At 41.3% G+C, this 27,031-nt stretch overlaps 1 protein-coding gene across 1 annotated transcript in view; it reads right to left on the bottom strand.

Moving 5' to 3' along the window:
• Positions 1-27,031, bottom strand: part of afap1 (actin filament associated protein 1) — a 156,278-nt gene that overhangs the window by 89,044 nt on the left and 40,203 nt on the right. Inside the window, 1 exon segment of the mRNA XM_034205599.1 lies at positions 25,887-25,969. Within this exon segment, the coding sequence (XP_034061490.1) occupies positions 25,887-25,969 (83 nt within the window).

Genomic DNA, 27,031 nt, shown 5'->3' on the forward strand with positions numbered 1-27,031 from the left:
AGAAAAAGAGAGTTTATTCCCTGCTGCTGAAGGACACAAACAGGCGAAACAAACGACGAAACAAGAGGTCAGCTGGTCGTGGCTGCTCTTCGCGTTATGTCCTCCTGCCAGAGAGAGAGAGAGAGCGAGATCCGGCCCAGTCCTTTATCCGGCTAGCTCCAGCCGCCAGGTGTCCTCAATCCCCGTGAGCACAAACAGAGGAAGAGTCATTAAAGGGCCACACACACACACACCACCAGAGATAGTGAGGCAGGGGTTGTCATACTTTCTATAAAATATTTAGGTTACCATGGCAACTTATAGGGCATCCAATTGGCAGTTGGCTCAAGCTGAAGAAAGTTTTCCAGGATGGTCATGTTATTGTCTCTTGTCCTAACAGTATGCAATATTCTTACAAACTAACTGCAAGGCTGCAGTTCAGGTGACCAAGCGATGAAGTCATTAAAAAGCAAGCACACTTTCTATCAGTCTAAATGAGAGATTTGTAAAGTATTCCTTAGCTAGCCAGATGCACTCTAAATATATCATACAGTGGGTGTTTCTCAATCTCGAGTACGCTTGCTTGGTAGCACATGTCTTCTGAGCATCTTGCTTCAGAAGCGAGGCAAGAATACTTCCTGGCATTCGGAAAACAAAGAGTGGAATATGCTAGCAAGTGTGGAGGTGTGCATCATATGAGAAGCCCCGCCTTACATTTTCCGCCACAGATTTGGGGAAATTGGTCCGTGCGCAAAGCATTGTGGGGATTTTAAGACTGCGGAGTCTACACATGTGCAGCCTCGAAATTTCTCCTAACGAAGTACGCCGGGCTCGGTAGATTTCCAAGTATGCTGGAGATTGGAACAGTACTTCGGCGGCACTCAATGACGTAGAATGCTTGAAATAGTGGCTCTGCAGCAGCTTTACTCGACATTGAGAAACACCCACTATCTTTTAATGGAATATCAAAGAGTAGTAACACTTTATATTAAGGTACACAAATTAACCATCAACTAGTTGTTAATTAACATGCATATTAGCAGTATATTGGCTCTTTATTAGTCATTATAAAATACTTATTAATGCCTTATTCTACATGACCATATTCTACAAGTAATAAGCCATTAGTTGAGAGTTTTTCCTCAATAACCCTCTCATTAGTGCTTATTTATTGCAAGTAAGGACGTTGTTGTACATGAGTTTTGGTCTTAATATGCTCTGCTCAATATGGGCCTAATAAGGCAGTAGTACCACAAGAATAGTAATTCGCCCATAATAACATTTAACAAATATGATCTATTCTTATGTAACAAGACATGGAACTATATAGGTTAATATAGGTTAATTGTGTCTAAATAACTCAAAATTAAGTATTTATATCTAAGAATATGTTTTGGGGTATTGACAGTTCAGCTACCAATAGCAAGGTGATATTGACCTGTATGTTTCATATTTGCAAATTTATATTTTTGTAAAATTTGTACTGAAGGATAGACCAGGTACAGGAAGTAGGAGAAAGTGAACTGAATAGCATGGCAGTAGACTCCTACTAATTTTCCCTATGCAACCTGAAGAGTAAAAGGGTCAAGTCCGTCACAAAGTAATGACCATAAGTGTAAGCCTCACACTTACACTGTAAGGATTAGTAACATGTATTGTGTTTATGTGATGTAATTTGAAGATGTTTAAACACAATGAGAAAATGTGTTAGCATTCGCGCTAGCATTTGTGTTAGCATTCGCGATAGCGTTAGCAGCGTAAGCATACATGCTGCGTTAGCCATACTAGCCTGTATAGCCTACATGCTTATTGCACAGCTAGCATTAGCTATCAGTGTTGCCAACTTGGCGACTTTGTCGTTAAATTTGGCGGCTTTCCAGACCCTCCGGCTACTTATTTTTGTCAAAAGCGACTAACGACTAATCTAACAACTTGTAATGGTGTTATTAGGGACTTTTCTGGTGTTTGGAGACACACGTATTGTTCTGCAATTAACGAGCTGCCGTGAGCCCCTCAGCCCTCCCATAGTACTCACAGGCGCGCAGACTCACAGTTGCCTCCCGCAGCAGCTCAGCTGCAGTCAGAGCAGAGAGGAGACAGCCACACTCTCCCACGTCGAGACAGCTTCAGTCACTTAATCACCTCGTCCACTGTGTGTGTGCCTCTCTGACTGTGACAAGCTAAACATCCACGTAGGTCATCATGTCACAGTCTAAACTGTATTCACAAAAGTACAGAAAGGAGTGGGAATCAAACCCTGAGTTTAAAGGATGGTTGAAGACATTTATTGGAGATGACACACGGGCATACTATACTGCCTTTATTGTAAGGGAGATTTCTACTAAAAACTACTAAAACTATTTCTACTTTTTCTAATAGAGACATTTCTGATCTACTGTCGTCTGGATTTACTCTGGTGGTTTCAAGTTTTGATCCTTGAAGGGGGTGGAACGTTATTTTACCGCCATTACATGATATGCAAATTGGGCGATGACGTCATTTAGGGACTTCTGGCGACTTTTCGGACAGCCAATAGCTACTATCCTTACTATGGAGTTGGCAACACTGTTAGCTATATTGACCTTGTTTACACTTAGCGGTCCTATGTGTTAATCTGTGTATGTTACACTTGCATGTACAGATGTAGCGCTTCATTTCAGACGCCTACCCGTGCGGGTCCGTGATCTGCACGGGGTGGGCCCCTGCTGAAAAGGAAAACCCCCCCCGCAGGATTTGATACGCCCCCTTGATAAATAAATGTAATTTTAATGAAACCAGCTGCAATGGATCATGGATCCACCAGGGGGAGCTGTGAAAAGCTGCCACACTGGAACTCATGTGAAATAAACAGCTGATAGATCTACAGGTATCTGATCGGATATTTGTTAAGATCCCTATGTCACGGATAGGATAATTTTCTGTGCTAAATAAGAGACATGTAATCATTTACAAAACATCACCATGTTTTTATTTAACAAAATAATGTTGTTTAATTCACGTAGGTGTAAGTACAAAACCATCGCTATGTTTTTTCATCAGGAAATGCAGCCCGGCTCAAACAAACGATTTTCAATCATCATCCTCACGATCATTTAATGTATCATATGTTCGCGAATTGAAATGAATGCACTAATACATGTAGTTTAATCCACGTGAGTTTACAACAACAAAAATAATCGCTTTGTTTTTATTAGGGATACTCCGATCGCCAATTTCGGGGCCAATCGCCGGAATCAGTATCGGCCGATACCGATCGCCGATCCGATCGAGTGGGTGGGGCCTAAATGGAAGATTTAAACATCACTTTAAATCTTCCATTTAAAGTGATGTTTAAAACTCAGTTAATGGGGCTCATTCACTGGAGCTTCCACAAACAACAATCAACTTAATTATTACATTCAAATGATGTACATTATTCAAGTTTACATTCACTTTGGATAATAACACGGGAGAAATGAGCGGAAGCGCTCTCTTTTCCTCTCTCTCTCTCCCCCTCTCTCCCCCCCTCTCTCTCCTGACAGCCTGTCAGTATCTCATGCAGCTCACTGATCCAGTAATGAGTGACCCGAAGAATAAATATATGTATAACTAGTTTAGCTTGTTCCAGAGGTAGATAAAATTGCTAAGTGTGTTTGTTAGGTCTAACTCTATAGGTGTGTTTCGCTCCGCTTACCGGTCCGGCGGGCGGAGCTGCAGGATTTCTGCTTCACACACGTTGCATACCGCTATTTTACTGTCTTTTTAGGACACCTTAAAATAATGCCAGACCGGTGAAGCCATTTTGGCGAGCTTGTTTTGCCGCACACAGAGAAAAGTGTCATGTATTTTACGTCATGCGATCGGCTCTCGCGATCGGCATGTTTAGAGAGCACCGATCGATCGGTAGAGAGTGAGTATCGGCCGATATCGATCGGTGACCGATCGATCGGAGCATCCCTAGTTTTTATATCACATCCGACCGGAGGAAAATGCAGCACGGCTCTCACTACCGATCATCCTAATCCCACGGGCAAACAATAATATGTACAGTGTTAATAGTTTACTGTATTATTAGTGTCTAATATTACTGCTATAACAATCACACATTGAGTTGTTAAAATCAGACCGTTTCTTTTTTTAAACAGTCTGAATGAAACGGCAGCTCTCAGGTGATCAGGTGTGTGTTTACCAGTGTTGGGACTAACGTGTTACAAACTAACGCATTACTGTAACGCAACTACCTTTTGCGGTAACTAATAATGTTACTAGTAGTTACCTATTCCCATTCAGTAACGCCGTTATAGTTACTGTGATTTAAATGGGTGCGTTACAGAGTTACATTATGTGATGGAACTGAACCGAATCTCCCTGCGGATGTAGTTTACAGGCGAATACAGCGATGTCCTCTCACAGCACCATGGAAAAGTGAAAGTAACCAGAGAGGAGTGATGATTGGTTTACGCGGGGTAACATTTCAGGGTAAGCCAATCAGAGACAGAGTTGGGCGGGTCTTCCCTTATGGGGAAAATACACAGACACACACACACTTGCTAACACATACACGGCAACGCTCACCACCAGCACACACACACACACACACACACTATGGCAGATGCAAGTATCAACGAAAGTAGCAACGCATTTACAACTTGGAGATATAAACACTATTTTCAATTTGTGGGGATAAAGGACGCACAACATATTATGGTCAAATGTGAACTGTGTGCAGGGCAGAAAGCATTGTCCACATCAAATAACAGCAATGCCAATCTCCTGAAGCACCTAACTAATGTACATGAGGCTATAAAACTAGTCGCCAAAGACCCCACCGTCTCAACCACCGGCAGTGACCCAGATGGAGCAACACCATCTAAACAGCCAAAAAACGATTTTTTTAAATCGCCACATGTCACCCAGTCAACTAAACAGATTGATTGCTGAAAATAGTTTGTTTGTCTTCAGTGTCAGTCTGAAAGTTTATTATTTATCTAATTGTTACACTGCCAAAATAGTGTAGTTGTTGTGATTGACATTATTCACCCACGGATCTATGGGTTGGGGTATTGTTCTGCACGGACATTTTAGTGAACCGGACTTCCTGTTTCCGCCGGTCTTCGCTTCCCTGGAATGAAGTTGTTTACAATGGTTTTCAGATGCTAAATAAAAGTCTAGCTTGTACCTTTGATACCCCGCCTCCGACTCCCGTCTCTCGGCACCACAACACTGTCAAAAGAGTGTAGTTGTTTTTATTTCATATTGCACTACTTAGAACTTCATTGTTGAGGCTACAATAAAGATGCCTGCTTTATTGTTATTGCACAGATTACACGTACTGAGACAACAAAATGTAGTTTAGCTTCTAACGGTGCAACAAGCAGTAAAGTGAAAAGTAATGTACACAATCTACAGAATAAAATATAGAATGAATTGAATGATGAATAAACAGTGAGGGATATGAATACACTAGCAGCCTGTGAGCAGTATTAACAGTGTGTATGAATATGCTAAGATATATAAAGTATGAAAACGGTAAGCAGTGCAAGTATAGTATAAAATATATGGATATTAATTTCATGATAAACATTGTGGAACAATGATGAAAATGTGAATGGAAGTGGCGACGTAAAACTGACACAAAACAACAACAAACAAAAATCTTTTGAGAAGCCCCCACCCCCCATGTTGCCTATGCTGTATGCTGCAAACTCTTTGTTTAAAACTAATTGGCCATCGGAATGTGTGGAGTAAGTCTCCCAAGGGGGGTGGTCACATTCCACAGCTCTCCCCCCCTCCTGTGATCTCCCAACCCCCAGTCTGTAGGTTTGTGTTCGCATATTTCAGTGTTAATTTTGGCAGCTGTTTTTGATTTAGTCTTTAGACGAAAATGGTTATTAGTTTGTCACATTTTAGTCATTTCTATCCTTCGTAGTTTTAGTCTAGTTTTAGTCGACTCAAAACATTTGAGTCAACTTTTAGTCAAAATGTGTCTCTATACTCTCTGAATGCTCCGTCCCCGGCAGATCTCTGTGTCCGCTGCAGCGTGTCTGTTAGGCCCCGCCCCCCGCACACAGAGAGACACAGGGAGATCGCTCTTCTGGAGTGAAGAGAGCGGAAATAATGATATTGCAAGTTAGAAACGTAAGATGCATTTTGACAGACAAGATGGACACTTGGGGGAAAATATGCTGCATTTTGAATGTCCGATAGTCCACCATTAACACCTTAGTCCCGTCTCGTCTCGTCAACGAAAACTAAATATACATTTCGTCATAGTTTTCGTTATCAAGAATCTATTTTTAGCTCGTCATCGTCTCGTCTTAGTCATGTAAAAAAAGTTGTTGACGAACATTTTTCGTCATAGTTTTCGTTGACGAAATTAAGACTGGCATATTTAAACTGTCGCACTTTCTGTTGTTTCTATCGCGCATTGCCGGCATGAAAGGGTCTGTGCCGGAAATATCAAACATTTAATAAAAGTGAAAAAACAATGAACAAGACTTAACGTATTCATCATAATTAATTATATTTATTCCGTTTGGATGTAGGATTTTTGACTTTGTTTAGAGCAGTGATCTTCTCTGCAGCAGAGAGCTAAGCGCTGTCAGACCGGACCTAACCCTGAAAAGTATTATCATCTGAAATTAATCATTATGTTATTAATATTAAATACATATAAGTATTTTTACAACTTACAACTGTATTTAGAAATACTCTGTATTGATGCATAAATGTGTTCATCCATTCAATGTGGCATCTGCTATAATGGGGTTAATGTATGATATTACTTAAAGGTAGGGTAGGTAATTTTGGAGAAACCAGCTTGAGTGCGCTAGAATTTGAAAATACACAACCGGAAAAAATCTGCCACTTCCTTAAAGAGCCCCTCCTCCAACACACATGAACGCGCACATGACCAATGAGGGCACAAGATAAGTTTGTGCACAGATGGAAGACTGACAGGCAGGTAGGCCATCCTGTTATTTTAGCCGGGCCGGCACAGATGCTTTTTACAGTACCACGGCTTCCTCTGATGCCATTTTTCTATGGATTTTTTGTCAAAGCACTTCAGATATTCATTGCTATCGGAATATTAAGAGCATTCCATGGAATATAACAAGTGTATCTCGAGCCGGTTTCTCAAACGTACCTACCCCACCTTTAATAATACAATACATTATAATATATGGTATGATAATTATATTTTAGTTTTATTCATTTCTTATTACATAGTTTCTCATTATTATTATTTGTATCGCTCATCTTATTTTTGATTTTATTAATTTGTGTGAATCTTGCTGTTTTTCACTCTTACCCTGTTGCTGTTTGAACTACTGAATTTCCCCACGGAGATTAATAAAGGTCCATCTTATCTTATCTTAATGTATAAGTTGATTTACTTCAATCTACTGTACTGTGTAAAAACACCCCAACAATATTACAAAAAATATACTGCATAAAGCAAACTATATACTTTATTTGATCTAAAACATTGATGTTTTTTCATTATAGTAGCCTGTGAAAACCATAACAAATAAGTGATTAAATGCTACAGTATTCAACAAACACAACTGCAGAGCTGCAAACATTGCAAACAGACTAAGTTCTACAAAACCCAGTTGTCTTTGTGTATTTGTAAATGAAGCGCCATCTCATGGTTAAATCCTGTAATTGAACAAATGGGGAAATTTGGCAACGCCCTCTAGCAATTTGGCAACACCCCCAGCCACTGGGATCCGCTGGGCTTTTGACTGGGACACACCCATGTGAGTCCTATCTGGAGTGCTACATCTGTATGAGATCATTAAATGCCTTGTAACTTCTTATTTTTTATAGTTTCACTCCGTTTGAATGTCACTGGACTGCAAATAAGTCAATAAAGGAGCATGGCTGCTTATTCCCCGGCTCTCAAAAGAGTTTGGCTGGCTGTTTAATCTATGTTCACACTGAGCCAGTACAACACATAGAGAGAACAGTACACCTATTGTGTAAGTACATTCAAGCAGGTCACACAGTATGATCACAAATACATAAACTCTGTTAAAAATCTGTTTTTATTAAAAAGTACAGGCTGCATATGTGTTCTCAGCCTTGGAGAAACTTGACATGTTTTGGTATGTGTCTGAACCTCTCTTTAGTGGTTCATTAATAAAACAGATATTTCAACGTGAGCCTACTTTGTTCACGTACTGTTGAGGTTAATTTCAGAAGTTGTGTGCTATAATGTATTTACAAAGTGTGAAGAGGAGGCAACTTTAGAATAGGGAACCTGTTCAGGTCAATTAGAGTCAAACTACTAGCGTATTGGTTATGAACAAGACTTCACTTTAGAATAGGGAACATATTCTTAGATATAAATACCTAATTTTGAGTTATTTAGACACAATTAACACTTATAGTTTCATGTCTTGTTACACAAGAATATTTGTTAAGTGTTATTATGGGAGAATTACTATCTTGTGGTACTACTGCCTTATTAGGCCCATATTGAGCAGAGCATATTAAGACCAAAACTCATGTACAACAACTTCCTTACTTGCAATAAATAAGCACTAATTAGAGGGTTATTGAGGAAAAACTCTCAACTAATGGCTTATTACTTGTAGAATACGGTCATGTAGAATAAGGCATTAATAAGTGTTTTATAATGACTAATAAAGAGCCAATATACTGCTAATATGCATGTTAATTAACAACTAGTTGATGGTTAATTTGTGTACCTTAATATAAAGTGTTACCCAAAGTGTTTATGTACTTCTCGTGTCTGCACTCTTGAATTTTCTTGACAATGATTACTGTTGGTTCTGAACTATGAAGAAGAAAACCACATAAATAAAGAATTGCATCTTTTTCATATAAATTAACGTTTTCATGTAAAGCTGTATCTATCTGACAAGAATACATTTCTAGAGGAAGCACTGCTACAACCACAAGAACAGCAGCATTAACAGGTCATGTGCATGGATGCATATCAGAAATGTCAGAACTCCACAGTCATAATGTGTAATTAGGTAGTGGTAAAGTTGTCATGACCTTGGTTCGGACTACTTTGAGTGGGAAGTATGTTTACTGCTCGGCCCTTCCCTAAAATGTGTGCCAAGTATCACATTTGCCCTGTGTAGAAACACTGGACCTGAATAAATGTTCCTGCCATGGGGCCAATGGGATGCTGGAATGAATTAACTACGGACACAGGAAAGCCACTCCTTCGGGAGTGGCTTTGGAAGTAAAACTGCATTTCCAATGATTTCTTGGCATTTTCCCAATGTGGAAGCACATGTGTTTGCAGCAGCTGTAACATCTATTTTTCGATGGCGAATAATGCTGACTAAAACAGAAAGGACTGTTAATTGTACTGGTGATTGACAACGACACCAAGCTACTTCACATATTTAATGTGTCTAACTATAAGTTACAAAAGTAATGACCAACAGAATACCCAAGCAACGCTGCTCCCTGTTACAGAAGAGTCGTTTTGGGTGTTTATGGGTCATAACAAAAATCGGAGCAAGTCCAGGGTGTGCTTAAATGATGCGGAGCTGAAGCCAACGCAAATCCCCCAAAATACATTTAGCCATTGACTTTTGGATACATTTTTGACAAATGTGTTAACTAAGGTGTTTTGTAGCCACAACAGCAACATTTTCTCAGTTTGCCAAAGCTCTGATTTGCAATCGACTTTCTCACTCCCCTCACAACAACAGCCAATATTCATGGGTATGTGTTAAGAGCCACATACCACAATGTCCAAAAGTAAAAATAATAACGCCAGATATCTGAAAGGTGCTTTTGTTTGTATGTTAATCATTCAAGCATTCATGCCTCACTACTGAAACACAAATTATATTCAATGCTTTGGTTAAACACTTTTCCTTAAAGAAAGGTGCAGACATGTTTTACTGCCACTTTGGAACTGGTGTTTGGGGGTATTTGGATCAAGTGTACATTTTGTTAGGGTTGAATTAAAACTAGACCCAGCATAGAACTGCAAGAGAACTCACTTTAGTGGAAAATATACTTTATATACAATCTATGGTACTGGTGATCAAGGTTACAGCACTGTATCCATAAGCATTACTCTTGTCAAACACAAAGCTATTGGCAGATGGGACAACATGTGGACAGATACCCATATACATACACCCCCTTCCCCCATACATTCTTCAAAGCTTAAACATGAGGTCCAGCTAAGACAATGAGTATTAAATTGAAGCCAGACATCACAACAATATTAACGCACATTGTGCCAACTGTATGGATATTTGTATGTATGTGTGTCAATTTCCACTTCACTTTGTTTGTTTAGTTAACTTTGTATTATCTTAGTTAATAAATAGTCTAAGTTAGCTTGCACGTAAAAGTTAGTAGGTGAATGATTTCACAATATGAAAAGGCAATGTCATGATGTCGTCTAAACCTCTACCATGATATAAAGACAGGACACTTGTGTTTGTGAATCTGGGTTGTTATAACGAATCACAGCAGCACTAATGGAACAGTCTTTGTGTAGGTGGAACACACACACACACACACACACACACACACACACACACACACACACACACACACACACACACACACACACACACACACACACACACACACACACACACACACACACACACACACACACACACACACACACACACACACACACACACACACACACACACACACACACACACACACACACACACACACACACACACACACACACACACACACTCACACTCACATACTCACACAATATTAAAAGAAAAACATCTTCTGCAGGCCTTAGCCAGATAAAGACCTGCAAACCTCTGCGATACACAACTAATTGTTTCAACGACCCATGCTAGTGTTAACTCCCACAAAACCTTTCTCACAACTCTCATTTAAAACTCATTCCTTCACTTCCCCTCCACCCTTCCTGCCTCAGGCTGGCATGTTAAATGTTTGTGTGCATTCACCAGGATGCCAGCTTGCAGGCTTTACTGAAAATATAACTGGAGATGGAGATTGGGTTCAGTGTTTCCTACATTTCTCTCACTATACAATGAGATGTGGTAATGAGGGTCAGCAGAAGTTGATGATGGTCCACATTTTTGATTGAAGTTGAAGGGACTTATGTACCAATGCTGACACTCAGGCATATATGCCTACACTTTCCCGCCTACACAAGCATGCACACACTAAACACTAATGACCCTCTAACTCAGGGGTGGAGAACCTTTTTCCTATCAAGGGCCATTTACATTTTTACAACATCCTTCGAGGGCCATACTAATTGTTGAACTCATAACCTCTGCTAAAGCGAAGACACATAACGCATTACACTCAGGGGAATCACTCCTCAATTTGATACTGTTTTTTTTCAAATTATTTATCTAGTTGAAAATAGGTGATAATACATCTGAACAACAAAATGGACCACATACAACTTTCCTCATCTTTATAGTTACATTTTTATTTATCGTCATTTTCGTTCAGGATGAACATTTTTGAGCATCAGGTTTAACAGTCTATTGTAACAAGTTGTAGCCTTGTCAGTGTTAAAAAAATACCACGATCATATACAGGATTAATAGATTATGAATTCAAAATTAGGGATATCAGTAAATAACTAAATTAATAACATAAACGCATTCTTCCGGAAATAAAAGTCCTGTGCCTCTCAGCAGGACCCAGTACAGAGAATACAGGGGTTAATAATGTGCAGGTGTGTGTGGAACAGGAACACACTGCTGCTGCTCTGGCAGTGATAACTGTGTGCCTTTTATTAGTAGTAGAACAGCGAACATGGCGAGTGAGGGAAACATGGATGCAAGTTAAAGGTCCCATGTCATGCTTTTCTGGTTATTACCCGTCCCCTTGTGTGTTATGTAGCTTTTTATTCATGTAAACAGTCTGCAGAGTCACAAACCCTCAAAGTACACCCTGTAGCGAGTACAACTCTAACACAGAAAAGACCTGTCTATGCTGCCCCAGAACGCCTCGTTGGAGATCTTTCTTTTTCCATTTTTTTCTTCCTGGTCACTGTGACGTAACGGATTTGGACCAATCTGTGGACTTCCTCACTCACACACACACACACACCAGGGTTTCCGTTAGCCGGTAATTACCGGTTTTTAGCTGGTAAAATGTATTAAAAACCGGTAAATTCAAAACCTGCTGGTCAAAATGTCTGGTAATAATTAGGAAGGCTCCGATAGATCGGCCGCCGGTCATTATCGGCCGATATTCACTCTTAATAGTTTGATCGGTGCTCTCTATAAAGGCCGATCAGGAGAGCTGGATCTGATCGATATGGACATAAACGCGAGTGAAGTATAACCGGACACGAGAGAGAGAGATCAGATCAGCTGCTGAGTCTGACCGAGACACGCAGCTCTGCATAATCACCTGAAGCCCCGCCCTCTGTTTAGCGAGCTGCAGGAGCTGCATGAGAAACTGACGGGCTGTCAGGAGAGAGAGAGAGGGAGAGGGGAAAAGAGATGATCCGTTTCTCCCGTGTTATTATTCAAAGTTAATGTAAACTTTTGAATAATGTACGTTATCTAGGCTACTACAAGTAGTTTGTTTGAATGTAATAATTATGTTGTTTGTTGTTTGTGGAATCATTTATTGAAAAATTGATCTGAATTTTTCGATCTGTTACGATTATAGACTGAAGCAATATAAAAATGAGCCCATTAACTGAGTTTTAAACTGAAGCATATCTGCTCATAGTCCGGTAATGACCTGCTAACGGAAACTCTGCTACACAACTCTTACTATTATTATTGAAATATGACCGGTAAGTTTCAAATTTGTCCGGTAAAATAAATTCTGCCCGGACATTTGACCGGCGAGAAAAAATCCTAGCGGAAACCCTGACACACACACAGACGCACACTGTGGCACTTACACTGTAGGTGCGCCGCGTTTGGGGGGGGGTGCGGGTGCTAGTGGAGCCTCGCAGATGGGGGTGCAGCAGCCCCCTCATCACCCCCACTTACGTGTCCATGATTACTGGTGTCATTTTCTGGTTGCTAACGCCATTGTAACACCTAACACCAGGAGCTCCAACAAGCCCTTTAGGACAGAGAGTGAATACACATACCATCAGAGCCGGCCCGACCCATTAAGCGACATAAGCGGCCGCTTAGGGCCCCGCAGCCACTAAGGGGCCCCCTAGCAACAAAAAAAAAAAGGGGAAAAAAAAGAAAAATCAGTACAGTGTCGCCAGGGTTAAGTATGTTTAATTAATTGTGTTAATATGCCTAGATTGCCTACTCTCAAAGTCATGTATTATATTATTGAGTCAATAATATAATACATTAACCGTGCTTTACCTGAACCTCATCATGACACTAGAGAGGACGGCAGGATTGTAATTTCCCGTGTTCAGTGAATGCAACAGAGGCAAGACACCAGACCAACCAGAGAGTTGAATGGAAATAAACATCTGTCTTATTGGCTCACAGGTACCTATCCTGTGAGCTGTGACAATGTTTAAAATAAACTGTCAGTCGGACTCAGAGTTTTTGAAGATGGACATAAGAAAACAATTTCTTAAAAAAGACGGCAATTCTCAAGTGGTGGCTCACACAACAACCCCAGAGCCACCACTTGAGCCAAACTTCCAAGTTGTAAGCAAAGCATACATTACAGCTATGTTGACGTTAATTTGAATCGCGGGGGTAAGCTAAACCGTTAGCAAGTAGCTATAGCTAGCCAGAGATATTAAATAAACACTTTGTCATACAATCTAAATGTAATGTTTTTTAGCGTTACCTGGTGATTTCAAAGAAAGCTCTCTCGGAAATGTTGACTTACTGTTCGACATGAAGCTAGAAGCTACAGCCTACAGTACACAGTTGATCCGGCCAAAGGTCGCTTAGGGCCCCGATAAGTCTAGGGCGGGCCTGCATACTATACAGAGATGCTGTATGAGAAACCAATGTGATTTTGGAACAATGTAAATCTATTCTAGTAGACCTCAACAATGGAATTATGATCAGTAGAAATGGCCATGTCATGGGACCTTTAAGAGAAATTAGATGGACCTACGGACAGTCTAATTTAATCTGAAGTTTTTTCACATGACTTTTGTTTAACCCCTCTGCTGTCTGCTTGAAGCTCCCCAGTACCATGAAAATGCATCCCACGTTTCATGTGTCCCAGATCAAGCCAGTCCACACCAGTGACCTGTGCCCTCCAACCGTTCCCCCTCCTCCCACCCGAGTCATCAATGATCATCCTGCCTACACCTTGCGTCGGCTCATGGATGTCAGGCGCCGGGGCAGGGGCTTTCAATACCTGGTTGATTGGGAGGGTTACAACCTGGAGGAGCGTTGCTGGGTGCCTCGGTCACGCATTATGGACCCTGTCATGTTGAGGGAGTTCCACAGGGCACACCCTGACAAGCCTGGTGGTCGCCAGGAGGCTCCCATTGAAGGGGGAGTACTGTGATGATTTGCAGTTCTCCCTCCTTCTTCTCCCCTTTGTTTTGTGTTTGTTATTGTCTGTCTGTCTGTGTGTCTGTCTTCCTGGCTGGGCGTGGTTGACCCACTTTGTTTCCTGCCAACTCATCTCCTCAGCTGTTGCTCATCATCCGGATTACAACTATTCACCTTCACCTGCATATATACCCGGTTCCTCCATCCAGTATTCACCAGTTTGTCGTTTCACCACGCTGGTAATACGACTTGGTAAATTTGCTGTAGCTAAACTATACTCTCTGTGTTCTTCTTATCCTTACCTTGTGCTCTCTCTGTCTACTCCTCTGCCTGCCACGTCCAGCCATCAACCCCTCGTCTGTGTTCCTCCGTGCTTCCACGCACACCAGCTCAAGCCTGTCTACTCTCGCCGGCTCTGGATCCCCGGCTCTCCTCGCCGGTGTTTCCCCCGTGCTTCCACGCACACCAGCTCCAACCGGTAAACTCTCGCCAGCTCAGAATCCTCGGCTCATCTCGCCAGCGTACCTCCGTGCATCTCCGCACCTCCGCTGGTGATAAACCCTGGCCCAGGATTAGGTGGACATCTAATCCCTCTTTTTGTCTCCTGAAGGGTTTTTTGGTTAATAAACCTTTTTTACCACATAAACTCTGTCTCCTCTTCCTGGTGTTCAGCATTGTGAGTTCAATCCTGTAAGCTTGTGGAGAGCGTAACACATATTAAGAAACACGTGAGTTGTCTGACTGAAATGTGGTGATACCGCAATCCCATAATTAACTGGGTAACTGAAAATAGGATCACATTGCATTATTCTACACAGTAAATGAGTTAAAGACACTGTACAAGAGCTAATTATCTGAAACATCAGAGAAACCCCAAAAAGAAAGAGAAAAACCCAAGTTTCTTTTCAAAAGCAAATTCAAATGAATATACCACATCAAGTATCTTTGCAAATCACCCTTTTTTTACGTCATAGTGGCAATTTTCATAAATGATTTCATAAATGAGATATTAAACTTACAATTATAATACAGCATAGTACTCCATTGACTTAGCATTGAACTCCTTTAATATTATCAGACTCACAGTGGATACTAACATAGCTGGCAGTCTCTAGCTTAAGATGAAGGGCAGCAAAAGTAGAGCAGAAATAACTACACTTTCCCCTCAGTGCTTTATTAAGTCACTATGATCACATCATGTTTCAGGAAAAAAAATCTTGGCATTGTAAAAAGCCTCCAAAAGCATTTGAGTGGGGGAAAAAGTTGTGAAATAGGTTTTCCATTCGTGGCACAGTTTCTTAGGGGTGTTGTTATAAGTAGACTGAAACAGTTGTGTTCCTCATGATAAACCATGGTGAGAGCATGTGTCATCTATTTACATCCAATACACACGGTAGTTAAGACTTAATCAGTGTCCAATTTGTCACTTCAATGTGACATTCAATATGATCTGTTAAACAACCTAATTCCTGTCTCAAGTCAATGACACAATTGTAATGATGTCACTGAACGGTTTGCCATGGTTGAAAACCCACAAAGAAGGGAAATCCCACTGAGGAATAAAGTACAACAAGAACAAAGATTATTTGAGAGCAAATGAAGACCAGAACATGTCATGCAACAAACTCACAAAGGTCATTCATTTCTGAAGAAGTACCAAATCGGAGTGATTAAACTGAAAATGTGTAATTGGGATCCAACTCTCGCTGCACATGCATTCCGTAGCCTGACACTGCACAGTGACACATTTACTTACTGCAATGTGTTTCACTTTCAGACTAAAAAACATTTGGTTTGGCAAAATACAGCCGGCCTAGATTAATTCAACAAAGCTGCTTGTCTACGGCCACAATCGTGGCAATGACTTGGAAAGGTTAAGTATGGAGTCAGATTTGGGTCAATATTCTAGCGCGTAAAACAAGCTACTCACGAGCGGAAAATGTGCTTTTACACGCGCATAAAATGACCCTCGCGCGCAGATTAAACCCCCGCGAGCGGCTCTGACAGCCCTCTTGCTCGCTCGCGGGAGTATCAGCCTCGCGGAGTCTGTCTACGCGCGCGTGAAAAGTTTCTGGCAATTTGGGGCGGAGCCACTGGACTTTGATTGACAGCTGCCAGGAAACCCGGAGTTGCCAGGTTTGATAAATGCCTGAACTACCAAGAGCCGAGGAGTGACGGCAGCAAAATCAGTTGGACGAGATTGAATGGTAAAGTTGTCCATAAAAAACTATTATATTCGTAAAGTGTAGACAGACTCCGCGAGGCTGATACTCCGCGAGGCTGATACTCCGCGAGGCTGATACTCCGCGAGGCTGATACTCCCGCGAGCGAGCAAGAGGGCTGTCTCTCTCGCGAGCGAGCGCAGAGCCGCTCGCGGGGGTTTAATCTGCGCGCGAGGGTCATTTTATGCGCGTGTAAAAGCACATTTTCCACTCGTGAGTAGCTTGTTTTACGCGCTAGAATATTGACCCAAATCTGACTCCATAGTTAAGACATTCTCTGAGAGGATCGTTTTTAAAAATGACTGCAAACCACTAGTGATAGCTAACAATACAAAAGAGTGCATTTAAATGTGTGTACAGTTTTTTCTAAGGGTATGAGGAGGATTGGGGGTTGTCTGAATGAAAATGAGAATGGGAGGAAATGAATTCCAAATGGGACCCAGACTGCTAGGGATAACGCACCCTTGCTATCCATCATATGAACACACTTCTGTATGCTGGTTGACTTGTGTAGTAAGGGAGGCTCTGTTTGGGGGAAGACGAGGGAGGAGAGTAGGAAGGGGTGGGGGATGGCATTGCTCTCCAACATCAACACAGATGGAAATCATTTGTGTCTCAACAGAAAGCTGCTCCACATTCTCCCTTAGCAAAGCTGAGGCAAAAGCCTGCACTGATGATGTGAATACAACTGCTGCATAAAGAAGTAGTAGTGCTAAAACAATGAGAGAACATTTTATAACATGTATGTTTGCACACTCTTAATTGTCAGGCTTTGCCTTTTTTGGTGTGTGTGTGTGTGTGTGTGTGTGTGTGTGTGTGTGTGTGTGTGTGTGTGTGTGTGTGTGTGTGTGTGTGTGTGTGTGTGTGTGTGTGTGTGTGTGTGTGTGTATTCAGAGAAAGCAATACATGTGACTACTGTACGTCACTTAAAGCATTTTGAAGTATTTTCTGGAATTTTAGACTAAATTATTAACAAATTAATTTTAGATGAAATCAGAAAAGTGAATAACCATTAGACAACGAGGCATATACTGTACGGCAGTGCATTGACGAGTGAAAGAAGGTTAGGAGTGTGCTGGGCATTAAAGGCCATCAGACCATTGGTCTTCAATGATCTGACGAGTACTTCCTTTTCCCATACTAAGAAGAAATGTAACAGGACACCATTAAAGGTGCATGATGTATTAAAACATGTGAACATGAAATATTAAACTACAGAAAAAAAGAACCAACCATTTAGTTTGCAGTTGTTTGGTGTGATGCACCTCGTTTCTGCAACTGCACATCAATGTGTGCTTAATGGAAACTCGCATCATTTAAGGTAGATTTTTCAGGTCTATGTTCAAACTACTTGACAGATGGGAGGAAAACGCACATGTAGCTGACGCAGTCAGATTTTTGATGAAAGGAATATATTACATGCCAAAGATGAAAGAGCAATATTACTGTAGCATAAATTGTGGATATAAAGTGACTGAAAGAGTGAATGTTTAAGTCCCACTTGTTGGTCAATATGATCTTATTAGAACCAGACTGTGTTTATTATGTGCATTAACACATGCATGAATGGGTTCATGCAGAACTTTTAACACATTGTAAAGTGATGCAGTGATCCTCTAACTTAGATCCTGAAGTGGTTTATAAGGTGAGGAGTGTGGAGAGGATCAAACTGACTTGGAAAGATCCTGTTCTCTTTGAGGATACACAGATGTGTCTATAATGATTTGTTTTAACAGCTAACACAGCTAAAACTGTTTATTTAGTTGGGTTTCAAATGTACCTTGAGTATTGCATGTCTTTGCTAGGGTAAAGGTATATACAGATCATTGAAAATGTCAACGACTAACCTGTCCATTTTATTTTAGAGTAATTTATGACTAATCACATCAATAATGTAAAGAAAAAACGTATAACTAAAATAAGTACTTCTATGATTGCATTTTAAATCCACATGAATACTCTAAACCAGTGAATCCTTATGTATATAGAGTTCTGCAGCTCCCAGTGTGCAGAGAGTTCTGGGATGCAGAGCTCCCTGTGCAGAGAGATGCTCACAGACTGTGGCCCGGGCCGTCTCCTTCTCCTCTATACTCTTTCACAAAAGCTCTCTTGGTTATTTACTGAACTTAAAGCCATTCGCACTTTAACAAATAATACATTCTGATATTTAACTGCAATTGACATGTTACTAAAGGAATGGGTTTTCCTATTGTGTAGTGTGTACTCAATTATGTTCTTTTCCCCTTAACTCCCTACCCTTTTTATCTTTGTTCTGCTCTCTCCTCTCTTTACTTTGAACCATCTTTCTTCATGTCCAATGCCGCAAGCTGTAATTTATACAACTTGAAGGAATGGAGAGAGGACAGTGGAGCAGAAGAGAATTATTCTCTCTGCCCTACAGCTTATCCAGAGGTCAGTGTGGAAATGTGATACATGGTCCTTTCAGAGCAGAGAGAGCAACAGAGAGCTGGAAAAAAGTAGCTAGGTGTCCATGGAAGTATATTTATGAGGTTTGTATTTACTGCTCAGTCAACAACTCAGTCCCTGACTTGGTAAGAAATGTCATCATTGAAAATCACAAGGTTTGATGGATTGACCATAAGCCCAAGAAAATCAAACCCTATTCTGAAATGCTTAAAAGCCTAGATTGTAATGATTTGAGTATCATGTGTTACGTTTTGGGTTTATTTTGCTGTTCTGTGTTCCCTGTCTCATGTTTTCCTCCTTAGCCTCAGCTCCGTGGGAATTATTATGTGCAATTCATTTCTAAAAGGCTTTCACATTACTATAATTATATTTTTATTTAAATGTAGGCTACATTTTACACCAAAACGGAACACAAAAGCAGGTCCAACCATCATACATTGAATTCCTTGACTAACAAGAGAAAGATTCATTCATTTAAATAAATATTTAACCAGAAATGGGCCGGTTCTACCGGTCCTTACCCCAAGTGAAGGAGTTCAAGTATCTCGGGGTCTTGTTCTCGAGTGAGGGAACAATGGAGCGTGAGATGGGCCGGAGAATCGGAGCAGCGGGAGCGGTACTGCAGTCGCTTTACCGCACCGTTGTGACGAAAAGGGAGCTGAGCCAGAAGGCAAAGCTCTCTGTCTACCGGGCCATTTTCGTTCCTACCCTCACCTATGGTCATGAAGGATGGGTCATGACCGAAAGAACGAGATCGCGGATACAAGCGGCCGAGATGGGTTTTCTCCGCAGGGTGGCTGGTGTCTCCCTTAGGGATAAGGTGAGAAGTTTGGTCATCAGGGAGGGACTCGGAGTTGAGCCGCTCCTCCTTCGCGTCGAAAGGAGCCAGTTGATGTCGCCAGGGAAAAGAAAGTTTGGGGCTCTCTGCTGGAACTGCTACCCCCGCGACCCGACCACGGATAAGCGGGAGAAGATGGATGGATGGATGGATGGGCCGGTTCTAAAGAGTTCTTCAGTTAAGCCCGATGAGAGGGGATACAGCTGTGCACATGTCATCATTAACAGACGTCGTTTAAGAGTGACGTTTGAGTGAACGAGGCCTTCCCAATTAATACCTGAGGACTCCTCTGTCCTCGCGTCACCTCCTCCTGTCCCTCGCTCGCATCTTACGGAGGCGGAGCTAAGACGCAAGGAAGGGACGCGAGTGAGGGAAAGGAGGAGTCGAGGAGGGGTATTGGGATGAGGCTCTTGTGTCTTGTCTGGTCCTACTTCCTGTGTGTGCCTTCCTGTCGTTAGTTTCCCTGGTGTGTCTGATTGTCTAATTCTGTTCACCTGTTGCCCTTGTGTTTCTCCCTCCTTTACCCAGCTGTTTCTTGTCCCGTGATTACCCCTCTCTGTATTTAGTCTTGTCTTTCCTTGTGCTCCCCTGTCGGTTCATTGTTAGTCTTTCCCTTCACGTCACGCTCCATGTTTGTCCCTGAAGTTTTTTGATCTGGATTCTTTACTCGTGCTCCCCTGGTTTGGTAATGTTAAGTTTGTTTCTTGTTTTCTTTTTGTCATCGGCTTTTGTAAATAAAGCTCGCTTTTTGTTATCCCTTAAAACCTGCTTATCCTTTTTAATTCTGCATTTGGGTCCTACCTTTTCCACGATCATTACATAGATATCAACTGATCAGAATTGACCAATAAGAAAATAGTTGAAATGTAAGGTAATACGTTTATGTGCCCACTTAACAAGATTTAGGTGAGATAGATACCACTCACACATCTATCCACTAGATATGAAGCTACAACTAGCAGTCAGTTAGTTTAGCCTTGTCATCAACATGAGGTTGTTTTATAGGACTAGTTGATTCATCTGGGTTTTTTTATGAAATGAAGGCGCCTAAAGTAACGTGTCTACTGTATATGTGTGTGTTTGTATGGCCAAGAGTTCAAAAGACATACAGAAACATCTTCAGATTGGAGCAGCAAAATCAGATATTATTTGGCAATTTCCTTATATGCTACATTAAAAAAAATATATATATATATTACAGTTATTGGTCAAATATAACTAGAATTATCACATGATTTAGTCTCATTTATGTCAGAAATGAATTGATCAACACTGAAAAACATGATGGTACATTTTAGGTAAAGGGTCCTAGAAAGTTAGTTGAGATTATTTTCTCAGATTTACTGACTAGAAACATTGCTACAAAGACATGAACATCACTCCTCACTTTAACTAGTTTTACTGGGAACCACAGCTCTCATCTGCAGGCACACACTGGGGTACTGGAGTGAACTGCTTCTCATTATTATTCAACTCTGTCTCTTTTAAACCTGATAACCCTGATAGATTATTTGTGTTACACAACTGTCTAAATGCCATTCAGGATTGGATGTCTAACAACTTCTTGCAGCTTAATGCAGACAAAACAGAGGTTCTCATTAGGGATGCTCCGATCGCCAATTTCGGGGCCGATCGCCGGAATCAGTATCGGCCGATACCGATCGCCGATCCGATCGAGTGGGCGGGGCCTAAATGGAAGATTTAAACATCACTTTAAATCTTCCATTTAAAGTGATGTTTAAACTCAGTTAATGGGGCTCATTCACTGGAGCTTCCACAAACAACAATCAACTTAATTATTACATTCAAATTATGTACATTATTCAAGTTTACATTCACTTTGGATAATAACACGGGAGAAATGAGCGGAAGCGCTCTCTTTTCCTCTCTCTCTCTCTCTCCTGACAGCCTGTCAGTATCTCATGCAGCTCACTGATCCAGTAATGAGTGACCCGACAGTGAAGAATACATATATTTATAATGACTAGTTTAGCTTGTTCCATAGGTAGATAAAATAGCTAAGTGTGTTAGGTCTAACTCTTGTGTGTTTCCTTCCGCTTACCGGTCCGGCGGGCGGAGCTGCAGGATTTCTGCTTCACACACGTTGCATACCGCTATTTTACTGTCTTTTTCGGACACCTTCAAATAATGCCAGACCGGTGAAGCCATTTTGGCGAGCTTGTTTTGCCGCACACAGAGAAAAGTGTCATGTATTTTACGTCATGCGATCGGTTCTCGCGATCGGTTCTCGCGATCGGCATGTTTAGAGAGCACCGATCGATCGATAGAGAGTGAGTATCGGCCGATCTCGATCGGTGACCGATCGATCGGAGCATCCCTAGTTCTCATCATTGCGTCAGACAGTATAGCTCTGAAAGTTGCAAAGAGTATAGGGTCCCTTTCCTCAGCTGTTCGGTCCAATCTACAAAATCTTGGTGTGACATCTGATCAGGCAATCCCTCTGAACCCAGGGCTCGCAACAATACTGTACACAAACTATACAAAAACGCCTTTACGCTTTGGAGCTTGTTTATCCATCTGTAAGCAACTGCCAGCTAGGTCTCTCAGTCACTCACTCCTGATCGTACACTGCGCAGTGACAGCTGCTACGGGCCTGATGTGTGAAAGTGAAACTATCTGATATATAGAACATAGGTAGCCTATCAAAATGGCCCAGCCCAGCCCAGTGGGGTGTGGGCCACACCCCTCCAGGGAGTGGCTGGAACACTTACAAATATGGGCCGGTAGGATTTAGGTAAGCGGCCCACCGGGAAATCTCCCAGTATTCCCAATGGCCAGTCCGCCCCTGCCCACGGATCCGTATCCGGGGCCGAAATCGCGTCATTTGAAGGAAACAACGTCTAAGGAACCTTCATATTTAATAAACTATGAATGTTTTATATCCATATAACGGAAAAAAACTCATTTAATTGATCTTTTTCATTTAAAAAAAAAAAAACTCTAAATGCTAACACTGACCCTCTGAATTAGCCCAGAGCGAAAAATGCTAACCTCTTACTCAGGGGCGGACTGGGACTAAAATTCAGCCCTGGAAACTGACCCAGTCCGGCCACATGAAATGTCAAATGTTAGAAATCCGCTGTTTATTATTTAAAGTTTTACGTCCGATTCGCTCCTTTTTTCCTCTCTGTACACAGCTCCAGTTTGGGCATTGGCCTGTCATCAGATTTCAATTTTAGTTGCTGCTGTGTAACGGAAGTTTAGTAAAATTATGTTTGATGAAATACTCCAAATCTCCACCCTCCATAATTGCACTTGCTTCAGTTGCTTGCTACTTTTTAAGGGCGGTGATGACAGTTACGGTACGAACTGAAGTTGATGCGATTTGATTGGATTGTGAGGCATGATGTGATCCTCATCTGATTGGTCAAGCCCTCAATTTCTTTTCACCAAGGGAAGCCAATTTTGGCTAGCCTCCTCTCGCAACAGAGTGCAATCTACTGTTTCACCATAACATCTAGAGGGGCGCTGTTTCACTCTTTGTAAAATACTCAATGAGAATGGTGGGAGAGACGGGCCGGCAGAATCATTACCGAAACTAAACGAAGTGTTTTTATTTATTTATTAAAATTATAACTACAATCCAAAATTCAGGGGAAGCCTGGCTTCCCTTGGCCTCCAGGAGAAAACGCCACTGAGTTCAAGGGATAATTCTCACCCACCTCTTGCTCTGCACTTGTATATGCCAGTTGAGCTGGTTCTTCCACCAGCTCAACTCTGTCCCTCATCATGAACGCAGGAGGCTGGCTGTATATCTGAACTCGCGCCCACATCATTCTCTTCATCATCTTGCATTTGTTCTAAGCTGCTGCTGATAGTGCTTGTAGCAGCGCTGCTGCCAAAAAGGTCTGTCAATTTGCGACATTGATATGCTTCACCTGCGAGTGACTTCACCTTTTTCTCTCTTGCCTTCTCGGCCCCACCTTTTTCTTTTCGTTTTCTTTGATTTGTATCCATGTTTTCTCATTCTCCCTGTCTGCCGCGGCGTCTAATCCCTTCTCTTCGTGTGGCCGGTCTTTTTTCTTCTTCGTGTGGGATTATTTGACAGATAAGAACCACACAACTGCATTAGCGGCCGCTGTCGCCCTCTGTCGGCCGTCAGCGCAACTTAAATGATGACGTTAAACTATTTTTTTTAAAGGGCCGGCCGGCCGTCAACGGCCCTTGACGACCGGCCGTTCTGTGGTTCTCCAGATTCTACAGATGGCCAGTCCGCCCCTGCTCTTACTGCACCGAAAATCACTCCTAGCACCCTTATTACTTATCCTAGCTGCACATCCAACACATCGTTTATGATCGTAAGGAGACACATAATCTATTGGTACCCACCTCAACACTCAAAGATTACAAAATCACGGAGAAAATAACAAAAACCTACATCAAAACATGTCGCGCTAGGTAGCCAAAAACGCTAACATGGCTTACCTTGGTCTTTGTCTGGTCAAAACTGATCTTCAATGGCATTAAAACGATAACAACGATGGTGTAGTTAATCCAATGTGTCTGTGTCCCCTTTGAAATGTTTTGATAATCCATAAGCAATAAAACTGCTTTTCCGTTTCAAGATATCAGAGCAGGGATATTCCTACGCTCTGCAGGGAGCTTGCATGCAGGGAGCTTGCATGCGCGAAGACGCAACCTTTTTTTTAAACTATGGGACGATTTCCCTTCGATTATATTGGCTCTAACGGTCAGGAAGAGAAGTCACATGTCAAAATCGAGCAAGGGGGGCCAGAGATATGGAAAATCCACCCAAATGGCCCCAGAAGAAGTTTGTTTTTGCTAAATCTGTCTAAAAAGGTCAAATATCACTTGTTTTGCATCAATCTTGATACAGGGTACTTATTATCTGTTGTACTTTGGATTCCTAAAGCTTTTAGTCTACTAACCCATCATCCAAGGTTAGTTTTCACTATAAGTACAACATATTTTTTGGACGGACACTATAATTTACTGAATTTTCTTTAAAATAAAAAACATCTATATTGATTCTGACTCTTCTACTTCCAACTCACAGGTTTATCATTACTTTGGGAAGATATGGTCATTTGTTCTGGGAATGTCATTTTTGAGCCTGAAACCTGAAAAACAGGCTTGGGGCTTAACAGGCTAATAGTCGACAAAAAAATTATATACAAAAAAAACATGTGACTGCTGCGTTCCCCGTGTTGAATCAGACGGAGCTGTGCCAACTTATTATAGCACTAATTATGTCAGGCAGGAAATAAATAGTGCGGGAGCACTTTGAGCACGACAAGGATGAACCCAGGAAAGTTGTTTGCGAACTCTGCAGACAAAAGTTTGCCTATTATTCGTCAACTTCAAATATGACGTATCACCTTAAGCATGTAAGTACTTGCCAAGCTTAGCCTAGCCACGATGAGAAAATAAATCATCCAAATGTTCAGTCGGTGTCCTTGCTGCTTGTTTTGACACACATAAAAGGTATTATTATTTGCTGACAGGCGGACCGCCTCGAAAAATAAATAAATCATAATATTAATAATCATAAATAATATGTCATAAACATGTGACGATTAGTCAGCTAAATTGACGACTATTGGTCGACTAGAAAAATCGTTAGCCTAGTTACAGTCCTTATTGTCTGGTGATGAAGGCTTTGATGTGTGTTCTAACACACAAGTGAATTGGTTAGATGCTGATGTGCGAAAACACGTCATTATTACTGATCTGTTTAAAAGTGTGTTGCAGTTACAAGCTCATGTTAAATTGTACATGTCAATGATTGCAATAACTATATTTGAATTTGAGGGTTAAAAAAGGAGGACAAGTGTTGGATCGGTACATACATTGACAGATGCATGTGTATCTTTCTTATGATAACATACACTTGACTGTGGTTCCATCCTCCAAAACGTTGGAACTGAACCTGAAGCATCATGATGTTGCCAGTAGGGCTAAATGCTGCCGAGTACCTTTTTTTTATATTGTAGAAGCGTGTTTAAGGTCAAAGGTCATGGTGTCAAGATAAGGTCTTACCAGCCAGGGGTGAGGGATCTCAGGGAGGGGCATCTGAGGCGGTGCCGGCAGACCACTGCTGATCTCTGACTTGAAGGAAGGCTCTGTGAAGGAGGACCAAGCATCAGGACATGAGAGAAAGTTCTTTACTATAAAGTGGGCTTGAGGAGGTGTAACTCTGAACATTACATGGGTTTGCTGGTCTGGCGAAGCAAAAGCGTGTTGAATCCCCTGAAAGGGTCCCGCTTATTTGACTGATACTTGATAAATAAATAATTTGACAAAACATATTCATAAATGTAATTTTTTTGGATTTATAAATGATTGTTTTGCTTCTGCTTGGAAAAAAGTCTCTGTTCTACTGGGAAATGGTTGTAGATGCGGCCATGGCCACAGCGGTCATTTTAAGAAAGTACCATACAGTATGATGCTCCCCATAACGAGTTCCCATTGGTCGTTACTTCCTGTCTTTCTTACTCTGCTGATTTAACTTTCCTCCAGCTCTCTCTGTCTTTTAACCTCATTACTTCTGTTGTTCTATTTCAATTTTTTTACTTTGGCCAGTTTAACCATCATGATTCCCAATTTCCAGGCCCCCCGAAAATATAAAAATTTAAATTTGAAACACTGCAATAGCACATTTGCAAAAAAAATTAAATGCACATTCAAACTTCACATTTTCACAAATGTTCTGTCATTCCCAATATTCTTTACTTGTTCTATTGTGATCTGGGCTGCAACTTTTCCTGTTTAGATTTTGTATCATTATTAAGATCCCATCTCTCAGAATGCCTTCACCCTCTCTGCATGTGACAGTTCTGAAAGTATCAACAAGCCAAGGTCTAGAAAACATGAAGGCACACAGGTCATGTCAGATATGTAACCATGTAAGCTCCAGGTATCTCCAAAATGTTTCTGAATAGTTTTATTGTTATTAGGGGTGCACCGAATGGGAAATTCTTGGCCGAAACCGATACCGAAAATAGGAAATAGTTGGCCGAAAACCGAATGCCGAAAGGCCGAAAATGATTAATAGAAATATATATATATAATGTATACATTTTTTACCAATGTTGTTCTGATTATGGAAATAGACATGATTATGGCAAAACTTAACTTAAATAATAATCACTATTATGGGTCCATAAAACATTTATTCAGCATTT

Source organism: Gymnodraco acuticeps, unplaced genomic scaffold (assembly GCF_902827175.1).
Source record: "Gymnodraco acuticeps unplaced genomic scaffold, fGymAcu1.1, whole genome shotgun sequence".
NCBI classification, from domain to species: Eukaryota; Metazoa; Chordata; class Actinopteri; order Perciformes; family Bathydraconidae; genus Gymnodraco; species Gymnodraco acuticeps.